This window comes from Scyliorhinus canicula, chromosome 26 (genome assembly GCF_902713615.1).
Source record: "Scyliorhinus canicula chromosome 26, sScyCan1.1, whole genome shotgun sequence".
Classification (NCBI taxonomy): domain Eukaryota; kingdom Metazoa; phylum Chordata; class Chondrichthyes; order Carcharhiniformes; family Scyliorhinidae; genus Scyliorhinus; species Scyliorhinus canicula.
The window spans coordinates 2,059,504-2,081,949 of NC_052171.1; the positions used below are offsets into that span (position 1 = coordinate 2,059,504).

Below are 22,446 nucleotides of genomic sequence, written 5' to 3' on the forward strand. Positions count from 1 at the left end.
TAGGGGGAGATGGAGGACGGGACGTGGGAAGAGGCCCTGCGGAGGATGAATACGTCCTTGTCGTGTGCAAGGCTCATTCAACTTAATTTAAAGTAGTTCACAGGGCGCATATGGCGGTGGCAAGGATGAGTAGGTTCTTTGAAGGAGCAGAAGGTGTGGGCCGTGCGTGGGAGGCCTGCGAATGATGTCCACATGTTTGGGGTTGTGGCAGGAGTTTGCATACATAATGTCCGAGTTGTTGGGGGCAAAGGTGGCCCAGAGGTAGCGATATTTGGAGTGTCGGAAGACCAGGGAATCGGGGATGAGAGAGGATGATGTTTTAGCCTTTGCCTCCCTGAAAACCTGGTGATGGATTTTGCTTGGGTGGAGGGACACGGAGATGCTGAAAGCGGGGATGTGGGTAAGTGACCTGGCAGAATTCCTGAGGTTGGAAAAGATCAGTTTCATCTTGAGAGGGTAAGTTGATGGGTTCGCCCGGAGGTGGAAACGTTCATTGACTTTTCCGGAGAATTGAGGTGTCAGCAGAGGGCAAAAAAGGCGGTGGCGGAGGATGGTGATGACAAGGGTTAAAATGGGAAGGCAGGACGGGAGGAGGGGAAGGGCGGGGCGGGGGATGTGGGTGATGGTTATTAATTATGTTGTACAATTTTGCTTCCACTCTTATTTGTTGTGTTTGTTTACATAAATAAACAGAAAATATTTTTTAGAAAATTATTGTTCTGTCCAACACCTTAATTGAATAGCATTCTGATGCAGCAAAGTGTACTAACTATAGTCATGAAAATTAAGCTCATATTCAAAATAGCATTTCATTATTTGCTATTGTTTATTCTGGAAAAATAAGTTGTGAATATATTTTAAGACATAAAGGAACTCTTGTTCACGGAAAGGGCATAACAACCCTTTAGAAAATTGCATTTCCAATCCTTTCAAAATAAATGTTTTCTATAATATAACATTTGCACAAGAAAACAAGTTATAGCTGTAATATTAAATACAGAGCAAATCTGCTTATTACCCAAAATTCCACAGTAAAATAAGTTTTAACACTGTCCATGACTTTATAGCTTCCATCATGTTCATCGCTGAATGGAGCTCCATTTCACTCTCAAATCAAACATTCCTCCAAACATCTGCTTTTCAATAACCAGTATTGAAAGTTGTTTGACTGATGCAAAGCTGAAATTGCTAAGTAAACAGCCAATTCCAAGCAGTAGACATTCAAACTAGAACTAATATTTTGATTTTCCACCACAGAAGTTTACTGTGGAGTTTTCTTCAACTTGTACATATTCATAGCTGCCCACATAAATCTGACTGGTGTTTGTATTTGCAATGTTTCACAATTATCTTAAAACACTCTTGTAGTGGTAGGAAAACCTTGTTAGATATATAATTCTTTTGTTATTTTGCTGCAAACATAAATACGTAATCCTTGCCAGGGCTCATATATAAACTTGCAGCTGGAAAAGTTTGATATCAAAGACAGGATACAAATATACAGGCTGGAATGAATATCTAAATTCTTTACTGTACAAACAAAATGCTTCCACATTCTTTTGATACTGGGAGACTTTGTGTGGCCAGTTTTGTTTTGTAATCTGATGGATGTTTTAGAAGAAACTATTCTGATCAGATGTCCACCAGCATTTTGTTCACTGCATATTTCAGTCTGCCGAGTATAGCTGGAGGCTAGACTGCTCAGTGGTGGTTGGCTAGTATCTGTTGAACCCTGGCATGCATTAGACAGATATGTGGGTGTAGGGATAATACCTGTTTATTCAGAGGGACGATAGTTTGTAAATCTGTTGAAACTCCCGAGTTGGTTGACCGTTAATCAGTTTTGTAGGCCACAGCCATGCCGTGATTATTGCAATGTTTAATTGTACCATCTCAGTCGCACTTGACTCTAAAGCAATCAGCCTTGTTGTGCCATGGGTCAATGGGTGTTGAGCTGTGGCTTCCCATGTGAAGCAGGTGCTCTGAAATGTTGTGCAGCCTATGACTGATCTCAGAAAAAATGGCACACTTTGCATAGATTAGGCATGATATTTAAAATTTCTGCTCTAAACAGCCTTATTCTCTCCATCAAGCACATTTATTTAAAAATCTGTACCTGTTTTGAGCTTTGTCTCAGAAAATAGCCTTGCATGGTTTGGTGGAATAATCTTTCTGAAGACCTGAACTTGAAATATTGGTTAATATGTAAGAAGCAAGTGCAGATTGTGGTTCCACTGTACCTGTGCCTGAGTAGTTGGTTGCCTAGGTACACTTTGGTTCCAATGTTTGCAACAACAGGATTTCACAGAAAACGGGTTTGAGAGATCTAAGTAACCCTGATGGATCAGGGTTGATCTTTGTTTTGAGGCACATTCTCTTGGTGTTCCCCTCTCCGATATAATTATGTGAGTGTTCTGTTTTATTATTAATACTGCTAATGTTGAGAGATCATATCAAATGAGTGCTAATAATAAGCAGTTTCCCAAAATGGAATCTGTTTGCACTGAGACATAAAAATTCCAGATGGCATGTAAACCCGAAGGAAAGATTTGACAAATTCATAACATTGAAATGACTGTTAGGTGCACGGATTTTTGAGAAGCGTGGTTTTACAATTAATAGTCCTTCAGCTACATCTGAGCTTTTAGATACGAAGACATTAATCCAAGTTCCTCTAAATAAATCCATGAATCTGCAAATATGTGAGTCCTCTATTCTGAACTCCGAGTCTGATTATGGTGATGCGTCCGATGTCCTGCACGCACCCGAACCCTGCGGATCTTCTTTACTCTCCTTCCTCGCGTCAGGAGCACATTGATGGGCTTACGTCCAAATTCTTCCATTATTTGCTGAATTCTGTGCCAATTGGATTTGCGTAAATTGAAATTGCACTGTGTGGCCTCATTCTCGTAACCCACATGGCATATTCGTGTACTGGTTGCATAACCCTGTGCTTTCACAGTCACTCGATAGTCGCCAGGGTTTAGTATTCGCCAGTAGTCCCCATCACTTGCTGTAAGATGCAATAAATAAAATATTAATCACATGATTTGCTGGAACCATTTAGCTAGTCGAACCGTATCTGTGGAGGGTGAAATAGTTGGCAGTTCAGGCGAATTATCTTGTATCAGAACTGGTTATTAATTTGCTTTTGTTAAAACGTTTATCAACTTTCTCTATCTCAGCATCAGTTTACAAACATGAAAAGAATGAAACTTTCATCTCAACTAATCCTCACGGTAGCACAGTGGTTAGTACTGTTGCTTCACAGCGCCAGGGACCCGGGTTCGATTCCCGGCTTGGGTCACTATCTGCGGAGTCTGCATGTTCTCCCCATGTCTGTGTGGGTTTCCTCCGGGTGCTCCAGTTTCCTCCCACAAGTCCCGAAAGACGTTCTTGATAGGTGAATTGGACATTCTGAATTCTCCCTCCGTGTACCCGAAGTGTGGCGACGAGGGAATTTTCACACTAACTTCATTGCAGTGTTAATGTAAGCCTACTTGTGACACTAATAAAGATTATTATTATTAATGTGATTAAACACAAACAAAAAGGAGAAAAAAAACCTTTCCTTTAAAATCTGAGATCGGGATCTCCAGAGTTTGGGAACTATAATTCCCAGTGAGCCTCAGAGGGCTCTGCTGTTGCTGTCTGGAGTATGGCCGCATATGAGCAGTTTGTGTTTCTTTTCCATTTTCACATTTCCTGCGAATTCACCAGCTGGAAAATGGCCGCACCTGAAGTTGCTGCGTTTTCTCATTTCTAGACTGGGAAATCGCCCTGTGCACATGCTCAGGTTATTTCTGAATTTCCTTAGCTGGAAACTGGTATTGCACACCTCCAAGGAAGAAAGTGAAACAGCGTGACAAGGTCAGGTGACCTGGAAGAGCAGTACAATTCCGAAGGTGTCAAAAGGAGCAGGACACTGTAAAGGTCAGGAACCATGTCCCAAACCTGCCCAATTGGAAAATGAGGTGCTGTTCCTTCAATTTGCACGGGGATTCACTGGAACATTGCAGCAAGCCAATGATAGACATGTATACATGGGAGCAGAATGGAGAGTTGAAATGGCAAGCAACAAAAAGGTCTGGGTCGTGCTTGCGGAAGGACCAATATGTTCTACAAAGTGGTTACCCAATCTGCAATTAGTTTCTCCACTGTAGAGTAGGCCGTATTGTAAGCAGCAAATTCAATAGTCAGATTGAAGGAGGTGCACATGAAGCGCTGCCTCACCTGAAAAGAGTGGTTAGGCCTTTGGATGGTGAGCAGGGAGTAGGAATAGAGGCGGGTACGACAACTTCTGCGATTGCATGGGATAGTGCTGTGGGAAGAGGGTGAGGTGTTGGGGGTGATGGAGGAGTTGACCAGTGCAAACCGTTACTGTGGAATGCTGATGGCATCATGCTGAGTTGGCGGAACAGGCGGAGGATGATTCTTTGAATGCAGGGGCTGGTGGGGTGAAAAGTGAGGGAAATTGCTGTGGATGCTGGAATCTGAAACAAAATCAGAAAACATTGGACATCTCAGCAGGTTTGACAGCATCTGTGGAGAGAGAAGGAAGCAACGGTGTCCATCCAGGGCAAGCGGGTCGCCTCGCTCGAGGCCGAGGTAGCACAGTTGTTAACAATTTTGAAAGAGGTCAAGAGGAAAGTTGGTGATCAGTAGAATCGGTCCCGCTGGCAGAACCTGAGAATTGCCGGGCGACCAGAGGGAAGCAACCCAACAGAATACGTCGCCAGGTTGCTTGGGAAACTGGTCGGAGAGAAGGCTCTGCCAAATCCTCAGAGGTTGACCAGATCCACAGGTCAATCCGGCAGAAGCCCAAGCCAGGAGATCACTGATAATTGCGTAACTGCACAAGTTTCAAGATAAAGAGCGGGTGCTTAAGTGGGTGAGAAGCACACAATCGTGTTGCTGGAAAGGACAAACAATCCACATCTGCCAGGACATTTTGAGTCGACCTGGCCTAGAGTTTAATGGGGCCAAAGCACCTTTTTTTAAAAGAAAGGTGTGGGGTGGACCCGGCGAGACTATAGGTTATGCTCATCAGTAAAGAACATTACTTTAACACGCCGGAGGAAGCGAAAGAGTTCATCTGAACGAACGGACTCGGAGGGCAAAAATAAGGGACAATCAGAAACTTTAAACCTTCTTTTTGTTCCCTTAAAAATCTACACAATGTGGGAGAGGGAGGGTAGAGAGGGCCTACACGATCTGAGGGAGGGGAGAGTGGGCTTACAAAATTTGAGTGGGGGAAACCGAGAAAACAAATGGGCCAAAAGTGAAAAGAGTTGCTCCTGGAGGGAGCCACCATACTGGTTGGGCAGATGAGGGTGGGAGGCAATAGGGTTATGGCTAAAGGGAAGAGGGGACTTTAAGAGCTTAGGGGCAGGGGGTTGGAGGGGGTCGGTCTGCTGTGCTTTAGGGAAAATAATTCAATATTTCCACTCCCTTTTGTGAAAACGTTGTTTCAATATTAGGAATTGTGAAGGAGTGATATGAACTTGTAATTTCACCAGTGAACCAAACATATGCTGAACTGTTTAAATAGAACCTTTGAAAGACAAGAAAAAAAAAAATACTGACCAAAGATGGCTACGACAAGGCACCTTATGTCTGGTCGTGTATGTTGACCACTTTTCTCAAAAAGGTCCACAACGGATTGCACTGCAGACATGCCCTGACATGTTGGAATTTCACACCTAAGGATGTCACAGATGTAATGGAACTACAGAAATGAATGGAGTACCGCGTTTGCATCTTCCAGCGGAGACCACAGATCTATGAGGACAATAGCTATCTGGAAATGGGTCATCGCAATTGATAGTGACTCCTTAAGGAATTCATGACCGGGATAATATGAGTCATGGAACAAAAGCCAGATTCAGACATCCAGATCAAATCCCTTCTGAATCCCTTGTGGGAAGTAAAGGTCATGTGGAGTCACCATTTTGAAATTACTTTAAAACAGCGACTAAGCTCAGAAGTGACAGTAGTCTGGAGAAGCTGCCAATGGAGCTGTAAAGAAGCCCCTTCTCTCACTCTTCTTAAAACTCTATCTCCGCAGTCTAAAAAATACTGACCACAACCGAGATGGTGAATCCATCAAAAGGACTTCAAGAAAAACTAAGATTTTTCTTAATTGGAAAAGAAGAATTGGGTACTCAAAATTTATAAAATAAAACAAATATTTAAAAACAAAACATCCTAAATTTACAAACAAACCTGTCGTGGTCTGACCTGGAGCGGTAAATTAGGGAGTCATTCTTCTGACCCCCCCATCTCACTTGGTTGTGACAAAATGCCCATTTTTTTCTATCCCGTTATAAATTAGCTCGCATGTTAGGATTAAATTAATCCCCATGTTTTCAATTCGGTCCATGCTGCCTTGTTCCTCTCCCTCTCAATCTTTAAATTTATTTTCCAATTAAGGGGCAATTTAGCGTGGCCAACCCCCTACCCTGCACATCTTTGGATTGTGGGGGTGAGACCCACACAGACACGGGGAGAATGTGCAAACTCTACACGGACAGTGACCCAGGGCTGGGATTGAACCCGGCCCTCGGCGCTGTGAGGCAGCAATGCTAACCATTGCGCCACTGTACCGGTTACTCAATCTTTCTTAACTCAATGTTAAAATTCTCTTAGCCACAAATTCTCTGAACTTGACTGATCTCCAAATTAATCAACCAATTCAAGGTGCATCAGCTTTAATCTGAACCTTCCTTTGAAGTGTTCAGGAATTGTTAACTTTTATAAAACCAGGACAATAATACACTGCAGTACGAGTGGGTACAGTGGCCAATTTGTCTCTTGCTGTAGCTCTTTTATATGTTATGTGTCTTAGTCTTCATTTCTTACATCGTGTTTTTCAAACCCAAGCCTGGTATCATTTTATTAATAACTGCATAATCTGTGTATCTACTCTTTTTCTGCCTCAGTGTCCTGCTTTGCTCTTCCTCTTGGTGTGGATAAATTGTGGAGGGGCTGGTTTAGCTCACAAAGCTAAATCGCTGGCTTTTAAAGCAGACCAAGGCAGGCCAGCAGCACGGTTCGATTCCCGTACCAGCCTCCCCGGACAGGCGCCGGAATGTGGCGACTAGGGGCTTTTCACAGTAACTTCATTGAAGCCTACTCGTGACAATAAGCGATTTTCATTTCATTTCATTTCATAAATTGCATCTGTTGCAATTCTGAAGGGATTTGATTACCTGTCAGCACGTTATGGTTTATCCCTTCAGTTGACACTGTGGCATTTGCAATTGCATTTCCCTCCAAATCACGAACAAATCCTTTGATTCCACGATGGACCTGAAACAAAATACATGAGCTAAAGGTCCTTCCATTCAGCATACTTGGTAATAGCATTCCTGATTTTCAGATCCTGCTTCCAAGAAATTGTTAATAAGACACGGCCAGTAAAACAAACAATACAGTACCATCAGGCTTCAAATTGATCATTTTGAATTTTGCCTGTAAATTCAATCCCTTCTGAACCAGATCTTGAGCTTTTTTGAATGGTGTATTGCAGCACATGGCAAAATATTACTTGAGTAGTTAATGGTTCTAAACAAGAAATCATTTTGTGCACTTTTAACCTTTTGGCTTGTTTTCCTGATAATTAGACCCTCCAGTTTGTCCCTTTGACTTAATTTGGCATGAATGCCTCCCTCCACATTATTTATAAAACTATGAGTGAATTTGACATTTGATTTTCTTTTCCCAATTAAAATAATATCATTCTCCATTTTACTCTTTTAATGTGTGACCTGAAACTTTGATCACTGTATTTTCTCCTTTCCTCTCCATGATTCTACAGGTGCTGCCTGATGCCCAATATGTAACTTCACTCATGACTATGGACTTGAATATTAACATTGTGCGGCAGTCCAATACCTGTTCCATAAAAAAGAGCATTGCCTCCTGGCTGTTCTCCCATTCCTTTGCCAGCTCACTTTCATGAGGGAATTTGTCACACCCAACATAAATGGAGAGCTGGAAGCAGTTGGTGTGCAGGTAGCTGAAATCATTGATAGCTGCAGAGAAGACAACAATTTTCAGGAAGCGAGAAGCAACTGAAGCAACAGACTTATTTCAAAGAACTTTCAAGATTTCCTCTATTCTCAGCAGAATATTGTTCCACTCTGAGAATACTTCAAGATGGAATGGAGTAAGCGTGAGATAATTAATTAATAAGAATAGGAGCAGGAATAGCAGGCCATCTGGCCCATTGAGTCTGTTCCACCATTTGATAAGATCATGGCTGGTTTGCCTGTGGCTTTCACTCAATTTTCTTGCCTGCCTCCCTATTCCTTGAATCACTTGTTGAACAATTAGGCTGCACGGAAGGACAGTGGTTAGCACTACTGCCTCACAGTGCCAGGGACCAAGGTTCGATTCCAACCTTGGGTGAATATGTGGAGTTTGTATGCTCTCTCCCTGTGTGGGTTTCCGCTGAATGCTCCAGTTTCTTCCCACAATCCACAGATGTGCAGATTTAGGTGGATTAGCCATGCTAAATTGCCTGTTCGTGTTCAGGGATGTGCAGGTTCGGTCGGGTCAAGAACCTGGGGCGAGGGAGCCGGCTCAGGTATGGTAGTCTTCAAAGGGTCAGTGCAGACCCGATGGGCCTTCTATGAATCTAACAGCCCTGAACCCAGCTTTGCTCTCTCTCTCTCGTTGAGAATGCCAAGATTAACGAAACTCTGAGAGACAAAGAACGTTCCGCATCTGTACTGTCAAGCTCCCTCAAAATCTTATAACTTTCAATGAGATTAAATATCTGATGCTTTCACTGCTGAATCCTGAAACAGAATCTAAGTGTATTCTTGAGGCCTTTTTATAATTCTGTTTCACCCTCCTCAGTAAGTTTTTCCAAAAGCAGTGGATACTCTAAATGCCATTCATAATTTTGACACTAAATATTCTCTGAGAAACGTTGTGCTTTATTAGGAGTGTGATAAGACCTCTGTGTGAGATTGCCACTTTGTGCTGTGGTTCTGCTTCAGGATGGTTTCTGGCTAGTTAGATTTATTAGCACTTATAACCACTAGAGGGCAAGCGCACCATTATTCCAGCAGTGTGGAGAGCCTGCACCGAGCCAAATCTCTCATCCTTTGTGGGACATGATTGCAGCCCCTCAGTTTCTGCAAATTAACTCGACACAACTCTCATCACTTACTGTCACCTGCTACAAGCTAAGCTGCAAGACTTTCCCGACCACCGGATGTCTGCAAACGCTCTGTTTTGGTAGCGTAGTCATTGATGCAACGAAGGGAATGTGGCAGCCAATTTGTACACAGCAAATGGGAATCGAAACTAATTTATGTGAAATAGATAATATTTGCAATGTCTCCCTCTTTATTCAGGATGGATGAGATGTATTAGATAACTTCTCTGTTTACTCTCTGGAAAAGGAGTATTCACTGTCCACAGAGGATTGAATTCCTGTAACATTGTCGGTTATATTCCTATGTGTACATAGTGAAGTAATTCATACTTACTACCACTAGATGGATGCCATGCACCACCATTGATGATTCCAAAACCATTAGTAAAATCATCAGTATGACATTTGCCTCGATATGTTTCTGTCATTGTAAGATGCGCAGAAGCATAAGAAATAGCCAGCCACTGGAATATTGCGTCATCTGGTGTTTCCATGTAACGTAACTGTTCACCTGCATCTTCTTCATAATCATCTACCCTCTGTGGTCTTCGCATTATCTCTTCCTCCTCCTCCTGAGATCTGCCCATGTTGTATGGAAATGTCACCACTTGTTCGCCTCCAAGGAAATTGGCTCCTAGCACAAAAGGTATTTTTTCTAACCATGCTATAATAGCACGTGTTTCCATAGCAACCTGAAAAAATTTGAAACGTTTGAGTGAAAAGGTTGTTCACAAACACTGTTTTCACAGTGTGAAATTAAACTACTTTTTCCACAGTTCACTTATCTTTTCGTAGTTTACCCACAGTAAATCCACAGGACACTGTTCCCACACCCTGCATTCTTTAAGGTCATTCACTTTGTGAGATTTCCTCAAATTAAAAACATAAAATGCTGGAAATACTCAGCAGGTCAGGCCGCATATGTGTGGAGAGAGCGTGAGATTGAGATCGAGACACAGACACACACACACACACGTTGATGATTTTTCACGAGGATGAGAAAATATTTGAAATATGGCAGATTTTAGTCAAGTAAAAATGGAGGAGGAGAGGGTGAACAAAGTTGAGGAATTTAACAGGGTGGAAGGCAAGAGTGATTCATTGACAAAAGTGATCATCTTGTTTATCCTTCAAGGCGGAGGTGACTATGTTCATCATCTGGAGTACATGATAGGTTTCGATAGGTGACTACTAAAGCAGATCTGCACCAGGAAGGTTCTGCTGCAGCGGACAGAATACGGATGATGATTTGAGTTTTGGACAAGTTGCTATCTCCGATTTCCACACCTTGCTTTTTCAAAAGTGCTATTAGTGCAAAAGCGGTGGTAATGAAATGTAATGGGACAAGTACAAAAACTAGAATCTTGTGAGCTGTAAATGGTAACCAAAGACCTGTTTTTCAAATAATTGCAACACCTGGTTATCAGCTGGAATTGTTGAACTTGTTTTGACTCCAAATGCTGAAAGGGGACAGGAGAAAGTGTTTGTGGTGCCATCACATTGGAAGTAGTGGAACGACTGAGGTGGCACTCAGTGACATCCCCATTACGTGGGCCCATGTGTGAAGGGGGTGACATTGCCTGTGGGTGGGGGGGCCCTGAACTTTACTTGGAGATAGGGGCGCTCTTTCAAAATGGCATCCTGATCTCTGGGGAGCCAGCAGGTTCAGTGTGGGTTAAACTGGTGAGAAGCTCCTCAGGGCCCAAAGAAGTTGTATACCAGTGGGGAACTTGCTGACAGAGCTGGCGGGATACTCCCAGAAAAACCCGCCACAAATGGCACTTCAAAACGTTTCCACTAGATTGTGCCCATCAACTTTGTTTCTCTTCCTGTAGATGCTGCCAGACTTACTGAGTACCTCTGAAATTTTCTGTTTATTTAAACAGATTCACAGCAGCCGCAGTACTTTGCTTTTGTATGAGAGTCTACTTTCACTCCTCGAGCTCAGCCAGACCACACCATCACTTTCTGTGCCCACAAACGGTCATAATAGATATATTGTAATTTTATTCATCCAAGCTGTCGGCTGAATAAATAGGATTCAGACAAAACAACCCCTTTGTAACAAATATTCCATACTGTTGACATGTAACTGCTGCTAACTCACTGCACTTTCTTCTGATTGATATTCCTCTGGTATAGGAATGTGGTGATTGGGGACTTTTTGATGACCTCTTCTTTGGTCTTTTGCACCCCAGATCATTGAAGTCAGGTCAGGAAAATTGTCACTGAGGTCATATCCTTCTTCTGTCCAGTACCCTAGTGCCCAGCTGCTGAGTTCTGGTCCCTGTGGTAGAATGAAAATATTTGATTATTTTCTTTCTTGTGGTTTCTTCCAATTTTTGAGACCAACAACTTTTGGTTTTTCACCAAAATAACAAGTTTTTACTCATTTTATTCATTCATGGGGCTGGTTTAGCACAGTGGGCTAAACAGCTGGCTTGCAAAGCAGACCAAGGCAGGTCAGCAGCACGGGTTCAATTCCCGTACCAGCCTCCCTGAACAGGCGCCGGAATGTGGCGACTAGGGGCTTTTCACAGTAACGTCAGTGGAAGCCTCCTTGTGACAATAATCGATTTTCATTTCATTTTTCATTTTTGGACACTGCCAATCTAGTCTCATTAAAATTGCAACATGGATGCCCATGCATGCAAGATGAATTTTTAGATTGACAGTCATTTCCAACAAGGCAAGTATTCACTGCCGTGGAAACAAAGATGTTGAACAATGCACATTTAATCAATCATAGTACATTTTCCAAATCTACATTTTAAGCCCCATCGACTCGTTAAAAGACTCTTGGACTGTATTCCCAATCAGGTGCTCACTATTTCAGATGCCAGTTCGTAACCATCTGGATTGAGAGAGGGTACAAGGTGTATTCTTGTGCTGTCGATTAAATGTGTGATCCGGGGGTTTCCATAGGTGTATTCCATACACAGGAATTGCATCAGTAGCAGCAGTAACTCGCGGCCTAAAACTTCGTTGCCATGCATCCCAGCTGTGTAATGAAATTCAGGCTCCCCTGCAAAACATCAATTTATCACAATTAGGTTGAGCATGAGAACAGTGTTAAAATAGTAACTAATCTCAAAGGTAATGATTGCATCCAAAAGAATTTTAGTGAATAATTAATTTGACTTATTTATTTCCATTCCTCCTCTGGCTGTGCTGATAATTTATGCTGGACAGTTTCAACAAATCCTCTCAAACAGCTTCTGTGAGCTGTACAGTCAGTTGTTGGGAGCACTTTTAATCATAGAATTCCATTCCTACAATGCAAAAGGAGGCCGTTCGGCCCATTGAGTGCATCAACGTCCAAAAGAGCACCCTTTCCGAGGCCCAATCCCCTACCCTCGCCCCATAATACCACCTGACCGTTGGACACTAAGGGGCAATTTAGCCTGGGCAAGCCACCGATCCCAAATATCTTCGGACTGTGGTAGGAAACCGGAGCACCTGGAGGCCACCCAAGGCTGCAGACAGGCTGTCCGACCTGCTGGAATTTCTCAAGCTAAAGGAAATAGTGCGGCGTCGGGGGCGGAGCTACGAGGAGACCGAGGACGCAGGCCCGAGTCCAGGGCACCATGTGAGAGCGGTGTCCCACAACGGATGGCTCCCACCTAGGAGGAAGAAAGAAGGTTGGAACCTGGTCCCAGGGGAGTTCTGGATGAGTACAGAGGGGAAAGGAAGAGAGCTGGAAGATTTAAAGAAGTTTGGTGAAGTTTTTTTCCCTCCCCTTTGTCTTTAAAAAAAAAGAATAATTCCGATTGATGAAGGACAGAAGGGTGGAGGGAGAGAGAGGAGAAGAGAAAGAAAGTGAAAAACAATAAGCTGCTAAAGGATGCGAAAAGCAGCGTAGAAGAAAGGAGGAAACGCGGGGTTGCCGCTGAAGGAGAAGACGAATAAAAGTGGTGATAGGATGGCGGAAGCCGAACTGCAAAGTGGGGCCGCACTATTTACGGTGGAGAAGATGACCGAGGTGATGGTGGGGGAGCTGGAAAAACAGTTTGCGAGGCACATGGAGGCTTGGAAAAAGGAGACAGCGGCCGCATTGAAGTTACTGGTGGAGGAGGCAATCGCCCCGCTAGTTGTCCCATTGAAGGTGGCGGTGACAAAGGCATTGCCTGAGGTGAGAGAGCAGGGCGAGAAGATGAAAGAAGTGGAGGAAGCCATGTCACGACACAGCGACCAGGTCACCTCGGTGGGAGATGCGTTGCGGAGGGCTGTGGAGATTAATAGAGGTCTCCGAGCAAAGCTGGAAGACTTGGTAAACCGCTCAAGGTGGCACAATTTGAGAATTGGAGGCTTGCCCGAAGGGACAGAGGGCCCAAGGCCAACACAATATTTTGCTAAGAAGATGGCGGAGCTGATGGGTGAGAGCCCCTCCCAGTACGAGCTAGACCGAGCCCATCGGTCATTAAGGCCGAAGCCCAAAGTGAACGAGCCGCCAAGGGCAGTAATTATCTGCTTCCATAACTTTTGCATGAAGGAGAAGGTGTTAAACTGGGCGAAGCAGAAGCGGGAGATACGATGGGATGGTACTATGATCCGGATCTACCAGGACTTGACGGTGGAGTTGGCAAAAAGACGAGTGGCATTTGGGCGAGTGAAGGCGACGTTGTATAAGAAGGGGGTACGGTTTGGTATGGTGTACCCAGCGCGGTTGAGGGGTACGTATAACGGCAAAGAATTTTATTTTGAGACAGCGGATGCGGCTGAGGCGTTGGTGAAGGCAGAAGGCTTGGGGCAGACATGAAGAGCGGAGCTGGAAGAGAGACTGTGGACTGTGTTTGAACAGCCGGAAAATGTATAAATGTTATAACTTTCTTTTTACGGATTTGTATGGTAATCTATTTCTCTTTGTATTGTTATAGAGTTTAAGTTAATGGTGGGTTGATGGGCGCTCTGTGTTGCGACGGTTACATGTTATGTCAGTGAATTGTATGGGTTGGATTGTTGGGTTTGTTTTTTTGTTCTCTGGGACTGGGTGGAAGGGGAGGATATGTCTTGACGGGGGGGAGCCACCCGTACTAGCTAGCTAAGGTCAGTCAGTTAGTGAATGGAGATGAGAGGAGAGGAGGGCTGCGGACATGGAGCCTGGATAGCAGGCGTCAATGGGCCTACGGAGGCGAGCGAGATGGGGGAGGGGGGGGAAGGAAGGATTGGATGCTGGGGTTGTTGTTTTTGGGGGAAAGGTAGGGGGGGTTTTCGGGAGGGGGGGGAAGGGATTCGATGTTAACAATGGATAGGGGCGGGTCAGGCTTATAGGGCAGGGCCCGGCAGTGTATTGATGGTGGATAAGAAAGGTGGGGGGGGGGTGAGAGACCCCCAGTAAGGATAGTTACGTGGAACATGAGAGGGCTAGGAGGTCCGGTCAAGAGGTCAAGGGTGCTTGCACATCTTAAAAGTTTGAAAACCGATGTGGCAATGCTGCAGGAGACTCACTTGAGGGTGAAGGACCAGGTGAGACTTAAAAAGGGTTGGGTTAGCCAAGTGTTTCACTCTGGATTTGATGGAAGGGCTCGAGGGGTAGTAGTGTTGGTCAGCAAAAGGGTACCCTTCCAGATGGAGAAGGTAGTGGCAGATCAGGGGGGTAGATATGTGATTGTGGCCGGGGCGCTGGACGGGAGATTAGTGGCGCTGGTAAGTGTGTACGGTCCCAACAGGGACGATGCGGGATTTGCGAGGAAGGTGTTTGGAGCCATTCCTGACTTGGACACAGACGAGCTGATTGTGGGGGGGGATTGGAACCTGGTGCAGGAGCCAAGGTTGGATAGATCACTGCGCTCGCTGGTCCCATCAGGGGGGGATAAGGCACTAGCTGGGCTAATGGTGGAAATGGGAGGGGTGGATCATTGGAGGTTCCTGCACCCAGGGGAACGGGAGTATTCGTTTTTCTCAGCAGTCCTTAGGGTATAGAACATAGAACATAGAACAGTACAGCACAGAACAGGCCCTTCGGCCCTCAATGTTGTGCCGAGCCATGATCACCCTACTCAAACCCACGTATCCACCCTATACCCGTAACCCAACAACCCCCCACCCCTTAATCTTACTTTTATTAGGACACTATGGGCAATTTAGCATGGCCAATCCACCTAACCCGCACATCTTTGGACTGTGGGAGGAAACCGGAGCACCCGGAGGAAACCCACGCACACAGGGGGAGGACGTGCAGACTCCACACAGACAGTGACCCAGCCGGGAATCGAACCTGGGACCCTGGAGCTGTGAAGCATTTATGCTAACCACCATGCTACCCTGCTGCCCCTATACTCGCACATTGACTTTTTTGTGGTGGGAAAGGCTTTGCTGGCTGGAGTCAAGGGGTCGGAATACTCTGCAATTGCTGTGTCAGATCACGCTCCACATTGGGTGGATATGGTGCTGGAGAAGGGGGTAGTGCAGAGGCCGGGTTGGAAACTGGATGTGGGGCTTTTGGGGAACCAAGTATTCTGTGAAAAAATTGAAAAGATAATTAAGGAATATGTAAGATTCAACTGTACGGGTGAGATGTCAATGGCAGTCGTCTGGGAGGCTCTAAAGGCGGTAGTGAGGGGTGAGGTAATTTTGTTTAAGGCCAGGGTGGACAAAGAGGAGAGGTAGGAGCGTCAGCGGCTAATAGATGAGATGTTGGAGGTAGATAGGAGTTATGCGGAGGATGGGGTCACAACGATGCTGGGAAAGAGGAAGGAACTACAGGCGAACTTCGACCGACTATCCACCAGGAAGGTGGTGCGCCAACTGAGTCAAGCGAGGGGTGCAGTTTATGAGCATGGAGACAAGGCATGTATGTTAGCAGGCCAGCTCCAGAGGGAGGCAGCAGCAAGGGAAATTCTTCAGGTAAGGGATAGGGCCGGGAAGTTGGTGGTGGCTCCGGAGCTGACTCACAAGGTTTTTGAGGAGTTTTACGAGAGGTTGTACAGGTCAGAGCCACCTGGGAGAGACCGTGAGATGCTGGAATTTCTAGATGGGTTGGAGTACCCGAGGCTAGGGGAGGGGGAGAGGGCTACATTAGACGGAGCAGTACTGGAGCAGGAGATAAAAGACGCGATTGGGAGGATGCAGTCGGGAAAGGTGGCAGCCCCAGATGGGTTTCCGGTGGAAGATTATAAAAAATTTAAGGATAAGTTGGCACCCCTGATTGTAGGGGTGTTTGAAGAGACGATAGGGAAGGGAGTGCTGCCGCAAACCTTGGGGCAGGCATCGATTTCACTGTTGCTTAAAAAGGATAAGGATCCGACGGATTGTGGTCGTATAGGCCCATTAAGGCTGGAGGGGTGCCTCCAGAAGATGATAGGTGAGGATCAGACAGGGTTCGTGAAAGGGAGTCAGCTGTTTTCGAATATTAGGAGGGTCTTGAACGTCGTTATGGCACCGGCGGAAGGGAAGGAAACAGAGGTAGTGGTGGCACTGGACGCCGAGAAGGCGTTTGATCGGGTGGAATGGGGGTACCTGATGGCAGTGCTGGAACGGTTTGGGATTGGACCAAGATTTGTGAACCGGGTAAAGTTATTATATAAGGAGCCGAAGGCGAGTGTCCGCATGAACAATATCAGTTTGAGATACTTCTCTCTCCACCGTGGGACAAGGCAGGGATGTCCTATGTCCCCCCTGCTACTTACGCTTGCGATTGAGCCGTTGGCCATCGCATTAAGAAGTTCGGGAGCATGGAATGGAATAGTGAGGCGGGGATAGAGCATAGGGTGTCCTTGTATGCCGACGACTTGCTGCTGTATGTGTCAGAGCCGAGTGCGTCGATAGGAGGAATATTGGAGTTGCTGCAGGTATTTGGGTCTTTCTCTGGGTACAAGCTGAACTTGGACAAGAGTGAGTATTTCGTGGTGTCTCAACTGGGGGTGGGGGCTGGGGTGGTGGGGCTGCCATTCCGTAGGGCAGGGACTCACTTTAGGTATTTGGGGGTGCAGGTTGCCCGGGAGTGGGGGAGGCTTCGCAGATACAACATCACTAGTTTGGCGGGTCGGGTGCAGGCGGTTAAAATGAATGTGTTGCCGTGATTTCTGTTTATTTTTCAATGCCTACCGATTTTCCTGCCAAAGTCCTTTTTCAGGGAGATTGAGGGGAGGATTACCTCATTTATATGGGGAGGGAAGGTGGCCAGAGTGAGGAAGGTGCTGCCAGGGAGGGGAAGGCAGGCAGGGGTTTTGGGTCTCCCGAACCTGATGTACTACTACTGGGCGGCGAATGTGGAGAAGGTACGGAGCTGGGTCAGGGGGGTTGATTCCCAGTGGGTCAGAATGGAGGAGAGTTTGTGCAGGGGGTCGGGGCTGAAGGCACTAGCAACGGCCCCGCTCCCAATAGCTCCAGGGAAATATTCAGGGAGTCCGGTAGTAATGGCCTCATTGAAAATCTGGAGGCAGTTTCGCCAACACTTCAGGTTGGGGGCAGGGTCGAAGGAAATGCCGATCCTGGAGAACCACAGATTTGAGCCAGGGAGGTGGATGGAAGCTTTCGGAAATGGGAAGACAAGGGGATTCCTCGGGGTCGATTTGCAGGATTGAGGGAGCTGGAAGCGAGGTATGGGCTGGAGCAGGGAGAAGTGTTTAGGTATATGCAGGTTCGGGCCTCCACGTTGTTGGAGGAGGTGCTGGCTGCAAGTGGACTGGAGAAGGGGACAGTGTCAGCGGTATACGGAGCTATGCTGGAAAAGGATAAGGCACCACTGGAAGGGATCAAAGCGAAGTGGGAGGAAGAGTTGGGAGAGGTTATAGAGGAGGGGATCTGGTGTGAGGTGCACCGGAGAGTGAATGCTTCCACCTCGTGTGCGAGGTTGGGGCTGATACAGCTGAAGGGCACACCCAGTAGTAGTACAGGGCACACCTCACGAGGGCAAGGATAAGCCGATTCTTTGAAGGGGCAGAAGATGTGTGTGAACATTGCCGGGGGGGGGGGGGGGGGGGGGGGGGGGCGCTAATCACGTTCATATGTTTTGGTCCTGTCCAAAGCACGTGAAGCTGGACCAGGGTCCCCGGGAGGCCATATTCGGGGTGTCGGACCAGCCAGGGTTGGAAACGGGTGCGGAGGCAGATGTTGTAGCCTTCGCCTCATTGATCGCCCGAAGGCGGATCCTGCTGGGATGGAGAGTGGCCTCTCCACCCTGTGCCCTGGCGTGGCGAGGGGACCTGTTGGAATACTTGACCCTTGAGAAGGTTAAGTTCGAACTGAGGGGAAGCTCGGAGAGGTTCTACAAGTCATGGGTACTATTTATTATGCACTTTCAAGAACTGGATAACATCGAACATTAGTTGGGGGGGTGGGGGGCTGTGTATGTTGAAGATGGCTATGGGTAATCCCTGGTTCCTTTTTTTTCTTTGTCATTTGTGTTAACGTGCGGGCTGATGTCTGGGCATGGTGGGAGGATGGGATCGTTGTTACTGTTATGGGGTTTGAGATATTTGTTGGTGGTTATTGATTGTTGTTGGGTGTAAATTCGGGAGAAAAATTGTGAAAAAGGAGAATAAAAATATTTTTTTTAAAAATAAAATAAAATATGCCATTAGAAGATCAAGGGAAGGCTTCCACAAAACGTGGAGGTTGTTCACCAACTTGTTCCAAGAACTGTTTGGAACCAGCAACCAATAAAGTAGGGAAGGGACACACACACACCAGAGCAGGGCGTGAAACAATGAATCAGGGAGGGGCATGTGGGGGTGGGGAAAGAAACCACAGGAAATGCAGGGCAAGCAGAAGGAGGGAACTGGAAGAGACAAAGAGCAGTAGGCAAAAACAACCAAAGTGTGAGTAGCCCCTTCATGCCCCCCCTCCCCCACCATCACCAAGCACAGCCCAATGCCAGGAAGAAACCAAGGCGGGGACAAGGCCGCACAGTAAACAGGGAACCCCCTCCAAATAAAAACTAAATGAAAGCTCCCTCTCAGGGGAGCACAGGAAGCTATCGGTCTCATGTGACCCAGAGGGCGCATCAGCAGCCGTTTTTTCTGTAAATTCTTTTTTCTTTTGTATCTTTCTCTATGTATGATAATAAAAACTACAGATGTTGTTGTAATTGGGGTTGATGCATGTGAGGGGTCTGTCTTACTCTGTAACTTCTAATATAAAGTGTTAAAAACCCATTAAAAAAAAAATATTTTAATAAATTTAGAGTACCCAATTATCTTTTTCCAATTAAGGGCAATTTAGCGTGGCCAATCCACCTAACCTGCACATCTTTTGGGCTGTGGGGGTGAGACCCACGCAGACACGGGGAGAATGTACAAATGCCACACGGACAGTAACCCGGGGCTGGGTTTGAATCTAGGTCCTCTGCACCGTGAGGAGCGGTGTTAACCACTGGACTAACGTGCCACCCTTAAAAATATTTTTCAAAGCAAAAATTAAAGATATTTAGCTCCCATATGAAGAAAGTTTAATAGTGAGCAGCTGGAGGGCACTAAAGTGCTAATATTATTTTAGAATAAAAGATGACTCACCAAAAATGCGCTATGAGTGAAAATATATGAAAGTGTTATTTAATAAAACCCAGCTAAGCATAGATTCAGCACCAAAGAAATGATCACAAATTCGCCTAGGATAAACAGAATTAAGATATAATTTTTCTCTCCCAGGTGAGAGAGACTTGTCCAGTAAACTAGCCTTCTGATGAATGACCAAAACCAGAACTAAACACAGCTAAGATGCGGAGCCAACAGCTCAAACATTGAGACCCTGTCAATGAGTTTTTACGTCCAGACTCTGGGAGAAGAGTTACGAGGCAGAATTTTGCTGTCACAGAGGAGGTAGGCCACTCTAATGTTCATTGACTTCAGTGGGACTTCGTAATTCGGCCCACGGAGTGACAGAATACTAGAAATTAATGTTGACAAACCGATTTTCAACATTTCTTTTAGGATTCGGTTCAGCTTTTGTGAGAGGGCTTAAAAATCCTCACTTGTCAACCTGGCAGCTTTCGGCCAAGACAGTGAACTGTAACATGAGCCATAGTTATCTGAGGGCAGATGCAGTCACCAGCACTGATTAAATTGTCGTTAAACCATTCCTGCAACATACATAAATCTACAATTTGTTACCCTAATTTGGATCAGTGAGAGTATAATAAATACTGAGGGATATTACCAGGTTCGTGCTCTCCTGGGTTATCTGACAACTCCATGGCGTAGATCTTCAGTCCTTGGGAAGTTTTTCCAATGTTATAAATCCTGGTAATATTTGGACACTGCTCATTCACAACCTTCATCAGCTAAAGAGAGAATTAAAATTAAAGTTTTTTTTTCATTTGTCCAAATAAAATATTGATCTTCTCAACAAGGCACATTTATTTGACTAATTGAGTGAAGAAACAACAGGGAAAACATTTGAGAAGATAACATGCTGTCAAATGTCCATTGACTGTGGAAAACTATGAAGGAATAGGCAGAAGATATCATGGGGGGGATTTTCCAGTGGTTCTCGCCAGTGGGATCTTCCTGTCCTGTTGGCGGCAAACCCCAGCTACTGGTTTCCCGACAGCGGTGGGTGGAGTCAATGGGAAATCCCATTGACAGCGGCGGGGCCAGAAGATAAAGGTAAATTCCCTCCCATTTACCTGCAGCTGTCAAATATTTAAGCATCGACATTGAGGGATTATTGTCAACATTTGCTGGCAGAAACAAATAAGGGAGTACAGAAAACTGAGGTGGAAATTAAGAGCTAAATGTAGACAATTTCAAAAGTGGGCACTTACGTACAGGGGCTGGTTTAGCACAGGGCTAAATAACTGGCTTTTAAAGCAGGCCAGCAGCACGGTTCAATTCCCGTACCAGCCTCCCCAAACAGGTGCTGGAATGTGGCGACTAGGGGCTTTTCACAGTAACTTCATTTGAAGCCTACTTGTGACAATAAGCAATTTTCATTTCATTTCATTCATTTCATTTTCACAGTGCATAAAAATGTTAATTAGTATGTGATACAATTATTTGTCTTGACAACTAAAGTTCACTGCTGTTAAATGAGCTCTTGAGCCCAACGTACAGGAATATGATTGCATGCCCAAAACCTGATACACATTGGTCTGACTGTACCTGTCGCATATCCTTGTAGTTGTGATGCCTGAAGTCAAGACCTTCTTCTGCAGTCAGTTCATTGGGTTCATATTGATTGGAGGCTGTGAGAGAGGCAGAGAAAGTTTTATGGTTTCAAGTTTTATATGATTGTTGTAATCAGTTGATCAGATCTGCTGTTTTCAAAATTAAGAAATACTGAAAGGCAAAATAGTGAAGCATTATTTTTTTAAAAATAAATTGAGTACCCAATTATATTTTTTCCAATTAAGTGGTAATTTAGCGTGGCCAATCCACCTACCCTGCACATCTTTGAGCCGTGGGGGTGAGACCCACGCAGACACGGGGAGAATGTGCAAACTCCACATGGACAGTGGCCCAGGCCTGGGATCGAACCTGGGTCCTCAGCGCTGTAGGCTGCAGTGGTAACCACTGTGCCAGCGTGCCGCCATGCAAAACATTATTTTGTTAGTTGGCAAATTGCCATTGTGGATAGATGAAAATTACTATTGTAAGTAATAAGGGGGAGATTACAAAAAGTGTCTTCACATAGAATGCTTTCTCCAAGAGGTGAGTGAGAGACATCATCTTGTTGCGTATACATAGTGTTTTTAGGGTTTCCTCACAAGCAGCCTTGGAGCTGAAATGGGGCACTTTAAGAGAATGATTGCGTGACGTCATCGGCCATTTGCGGTGAAAATAATGGGGAGTCTAAAATCATAGCCTGCAGCGTTAACATCTTCTAAATAAAGCTCTATGTTATGGTTTAACCTTCATGGCCTGCAGATTCAATCTTGAACCCATCACAAGTCTAAAACAGAGAACCAAGCCACTTGGCTCATCTGGTCTATCTTTCATACTGAAACAAACCTGTTGGACTTTAACCTGGTGTTGTAAGATTTCTTACTGTGCTCACCCCAGTCCAACGCCGGCATCTCCACATTATGAAAATGAAGACAAGATAATTTTGAGGATCCAAACTGGCAGTGCAGTCACTAGGTTGGAACTGTTCGAAGGATCAAATGTTAATTTAAATGCAAATGGCCCGAGTGTTGTAACAAGACTCCAGTGGACTTGCATAGTAACAAATGCTGATACTGAAATATGAAGGTAAATTGTAGAATCAATAAACATTGATACATTTATCATTATGTATTTCAAAGCACAGAGTAAACTTGTGTATTGTGTGTAAATATTTAGTGCACACAGTATATACCCACATACTGTTGTGTTTCCTACAGTACACAAGGAAAATTT

The 22,446-nt window shown here is 45.2% G+C and overlaps 1 protein-coding gene across 1 annotated transcript in view; it reads right to left on the bottom strand.

The window, feature by feature from the left end:
- Nucleotides 1-793: 793 nt before the first annotated feature.
- LOC119957329 (inactive carboxypeptidase-like protein X2) overlaps nucleotides 794-22,446 on the bottom strand; it is an 83,707-nt gene continuing 62,054 nt past the window's right edge. Inside the window, exons 13-20 of the mRNA XM_038785220.1 lie at nucleotides 21,211-21,293; nucleotides 20,267-20,390; nucleotides 11,998-12,194; nucleotides 11,277-11,456; nucleotides 9,504-9,861; nucleotides 7,897-8,036; nucleotides 7,212-7,311; nucleotides 794-3,013 (exon numbers count right to left, since the gene is read on the bottom strand). Of these exons, the coding sequence (XP_038641148.1) occupies nucleotides 2,712-3,013; nucleotides 7,212-7,311; nucleotides 7,897-8,036; nucleotides 9,504-9,861; nucleotides 11,277-11,456; nucleotides 11,998-12,194; nucleotides 20,267-20,390; nucleotides 21,211-21,293 (1,484 nt within the window). The 3' untranslated portion in view covers nucleotides 794-2,711. The remainder of the gene's footprint in view (nucleotides 3,014-7,211; nucleotides 7,312-7,896; nucleotides 8,037-9,503; nucleotides 9,862-11,276; nucleotides 11,457-11,997; nucleotides 12,195-20,266; nucleotides 20,391-21,210; nucleotides 21,294-22,446) is intronic.